Here is a 3,609-nt window from a genome sequence, read left to right on the forward strand (position 1 = left end):
TGAAGCTATAATTGCTTTTAATTGCTTTTGCTACATAAACGACTGGTTTGTTGCTAATGAAAATAAAAGCATAAACAAGGAGAAGTTTAAATGAGAAAAAGAACGATATGAAATCACCTTTCTGCAGTGCCATCTACCCATACGAAACTGTTACCACTGCCTCTCCTTAGACCAAGCCAATAGCAAGTGTTCGACGGGTTTGAAGATGTTATGAATCCTACCAGGAAATTCTTGTAAAAGAACGTGGAAAAAGAAGACACACACAACAAATTGTCATGAACGTTTAAGTCAGTATTTCCCACCTAGTTTTGCCTTCATTGGAGTTTTTATTAAAAAAGGCGTTTACATTTTACATATGAGTTATGAATTACATTTCTGGGCTGTCATAAAATGTTATGCTCCAGTCTATACATCTTCTTGATATTCATTTTCAATCATTTGAATCCAGGCTAAAAGCTCAATTCCAATATAAATATTTTTTAGAATCTGGACTTAAACATTATCATATTATGAATTGTATTACCTACGGCTAAAGAAAATGCCCCAGTGTCATGACTGTATGTTCCCTTACAAAGAAAACAAATGAATGATACGTTCAATAAATGTAAGAATGTAAGCTTATGTTCTCTTACATTAATTTCTTCTGATTTGATAATGGCCAGGTCACCGCCATTGCTCACACAGTGTGCTCTAGCATCATCATTAGACATTGCTTCTCCGTAGAACCGATATAACGATTGGCCGAAACGATGCCACGAACAACGAGAATCTGACGAATGATGTAAAAATGACACAAGTTTAGTCCAATTTTCTCATTTCATATATTACAACTAAAATTATTTGCCGTGTTTAGTTTTGCTGTTGGTTTATTTTATATTTAATTAATTAATTAATTAATTATTTATTTATTTATTCATTTATTTATTTATGCATTTAGGCATTTATTTCATATTCATTCATTCCTTATAATTGCATTAGAATGGTGGTCAAAACAATTTCCAATGACCGAGCAACATAAACGATAAATGTATTGGAAGAAGATGTCGATCATCGCTGAGGTTACCGTTGCATTGGCCAAATAAATATTAATATAATTGCCTTTCGGACGTTGACATATGTGGACGCGGGTATTTGAGCAGGAACTTGTTTGCCATTTCCCTTGATTTACAACGCTGTATGAAGATTTCATGCGGACACATGCATGGCTACTTGACGGTTGTGAAGGGGACCAGTTCGAGTACCTATCAAATGAAATAAAGGTATTTAAAAAAATCGAGTTTATTCCTTTACTTTTATATCCACCGAAAAATACATTTCATCGGAAAAAGGTTCTCATATTGAAAGTCGAGATAGGGAAAAGCGAAATAATTTTCACAGATGTTGTGTGATAACGAATACATCTAGAAATTTTTTGGATATGACTACTGAAAAAAGGTGCAAAAGGAGTCTAACTATTAAACATAATTGGCAAATAGTAAAGGTGCTGTCTAGGACTATCATGCCACTAATTGTCTAATAGGTCAGCTTGAAACCTAAAATTATTATCATTGCAATCATCATCTTCATAAACAACCCTTATGATTGATCGATTCGAATTTATTCCATTTCATATCAATTGTTTCCACAATAAACAAACTAGTTGACAAAGTAAGTTGAAAATTATAAAATTAAACGGGAACAAACTGGAAAGCATAGCATGTTTTGTGTAGGTTCCCAAGAATAATATAATATGAATGCCATTTTCATAAATCATTTTAAAGTGTTTAAGTAATCGAGATATACGAAAGAACAAAATGACAAGACGGGACACAAAGGACAGGAAACTGACATTATAAGATCGGACAAAACATGACAAAACAATTCATGACAGGACAAGACAAAACAAAGCTGCATACTTTCATGATTGCCACCATTATCATTATCATTATAGATAATTGTTGTTGTTTCTATTGAGGTCAGACTTGAATAGTAAATGCGCTATTATCTGACCCTTTAACCAGCCAATATTGTTATTCTGTTATGATTATACAAATATCATTCCATCATGATTATCAAAAATATTATTATCGTCCTTATCATTATTACAATTATTATTATCATGATTATTATAATTATTATTGATGTTGTCATTACAATGTCGCACCAAAAATTGTAATAATTTCTTCGTTTCTATTTTCGTGAAAAATGATTCTGACTATAAAGTTAATTTTTTACGGATAAAGTTTTCTAAGAATTCAAATGATCAATCTTTTTGGCGCTTTAGATTGATCAGTAGTGTTCTGATATGATATATCTATACCTTATCCATCACGAATAAATCATATTCTAATAATAAATTTATGACAAGAGGTGAACAAAAAACTGATTTTCAACATTGTATTTTTATAACTATCATTATCATTATTATTGTTAAATATTAACTGTGGTTGTGTGTCGTCAATCCACGTGTACTGTCCATCACCGTCTGAGTCATGAAGTCCTATCCAGTAGCTATATCCATAAGTAGATTTCAACGTGTAGGTGACGAGAAAAGCCTGAGAAGTAAAACAAAGAGTCATTGTGAAGAAGAAAAAAATTATTCATGGAGTATCCTTAAATATGTTTTTTTTGGCATTAATACTTTTTTTCCTGAAAAAAATTATGAATTATTTCTATAAACAGGCGCAATCTATTAAATATTCACATTTTGAATTAGTGGATTGAGCATTCGGCAAATCGTAGAATCAAAGAAAAAAAAGTACAATGAAATCACACTTCACTTTATAAAAAATGATCTGCAGTAACCATGTTTATTTACCTAGGATACACACTGACGTACAAAGTATGATAAGAGGTCAGGGATAATGGTTGTTACTATCATATTACATCCATGCAAAATAAAATGAGTTTACACAAAAAATAATGAAAATTTAAATACACATTTACAAAGAAAAATCAACTTGGTGAAAGTGGTTTCAATAGCCCAAAATAAATATTCCTAGATATTTTGAAATATCCTTTATAAATCTACATGATTCAGGTTAATATCTTGCGAATTTGTCAATTAACATGGAACAGCCTTTCTTACACCGGTTAAACAAGGGATGAAGGAATTATGTAATATCAGTGACAAAATAATATTGATGAATACATATTGCTAAATTTTATTCCACTTACAGTTTGTTCATGAGAACGAATAACTGCAAGATCTCCACCGTTGTCTTGGCAGTGGATCCTCGCAGCAGACCAGGTCCTTACATGGTTAACGATGAGGTACTGTGAATCACCATAGTCTAGCCAGTCTGGAGTATTACATATCTGCCCATTGACTGAATATGAATGTAATAGCATTACTAATTAATGTTGTATTATAAATTCATAGACCTCTTCTAGGCAATAATATCTTTTTGTTAGGTTTATATAGTTTTAAAAGTAGATAGCAACATAAATTGTTTTGTTATATCGTCTTCCTTCATGTTTATTTGGTTTGTGATATTCTATGTTTATACATTATGTATGATATATATATATATCTGTTAAAGATGCTGGTTAGTTTTTTTTGTAGAAAAATATCATAATTTAATTTGATTTTCCTGAAGAGCTAAAATAAATTGGAAAACAAAATTATGA

The 3,609-nt window shown here is 31.0% G+C and overlaps 1 protein-coding gene across 1 annotated transcript; it reads right to left on the reverse strand.

Moving 5' to 3' along the window:
* Positions 1-434: 434 nt before the first annotated feature.
* On the reverse strand, positions 435-3,330 carry LOC105446203 (C-type lectin lectoxin-Thr1-like). The gene is made up of 5 exons (XM_030989812.1): positions 3,157-3,330; positions 2,422-2,534; positions 1,099-1,241; positions 633-769; positions 435-449 (listed from the first exon to the last, which is right to left on the reverse strand). Exons 1-5 carry the CDS (start codon positions 3,328-3,330, stop codon positions 435-437), a joined length of 582 nt encoding a protein of 193 aa, XP_030845672.1.
* Positions 3,331-3,609: the final 279 nt, after the last annotated feature.

This window comes from Strongylocentrotus purpuratus, unplaced genomic scaffold (assembly GCF_000002235.5).
Source record: "Strongylocentrotus purpuratus isolate Spur 01 unplaced genomic scaffold, Spur_5.0 spur5_contig_843, whole genome shotgun sequence".
Classification (NCBI taxonomy): domain Eukaryota; kingdom Metazoa; phylum Echinodermata; class Echinoidea; order Camarodonta; family Strongylocentrotidae; genus Strongylocentrotus; species Strongylocentrotus purpuratus.

Coding starts and splice junctions, on each gene's coding strand:
- LOC105446203 (XM_030989812.1), bottom strand. CDS start 3,330: ATGCTATTACATTCATATTCAGTCAATGGGCAGATATGTAATACTCCA. Junction 2,535..3,156: donor TTCGTTCTCATGAACAAACT/GTAAGTGGAATA, acceptor TTTACTTCTCAG/GCTTTTCTCGTCACCTACAC. Junction 770..1,098: donor CATATGTCAACGTCCGAAAG/GCAATTATATTA, acceptor ATCATTCGTCAG/ATTCTCGTTGTTCGTGGCAT.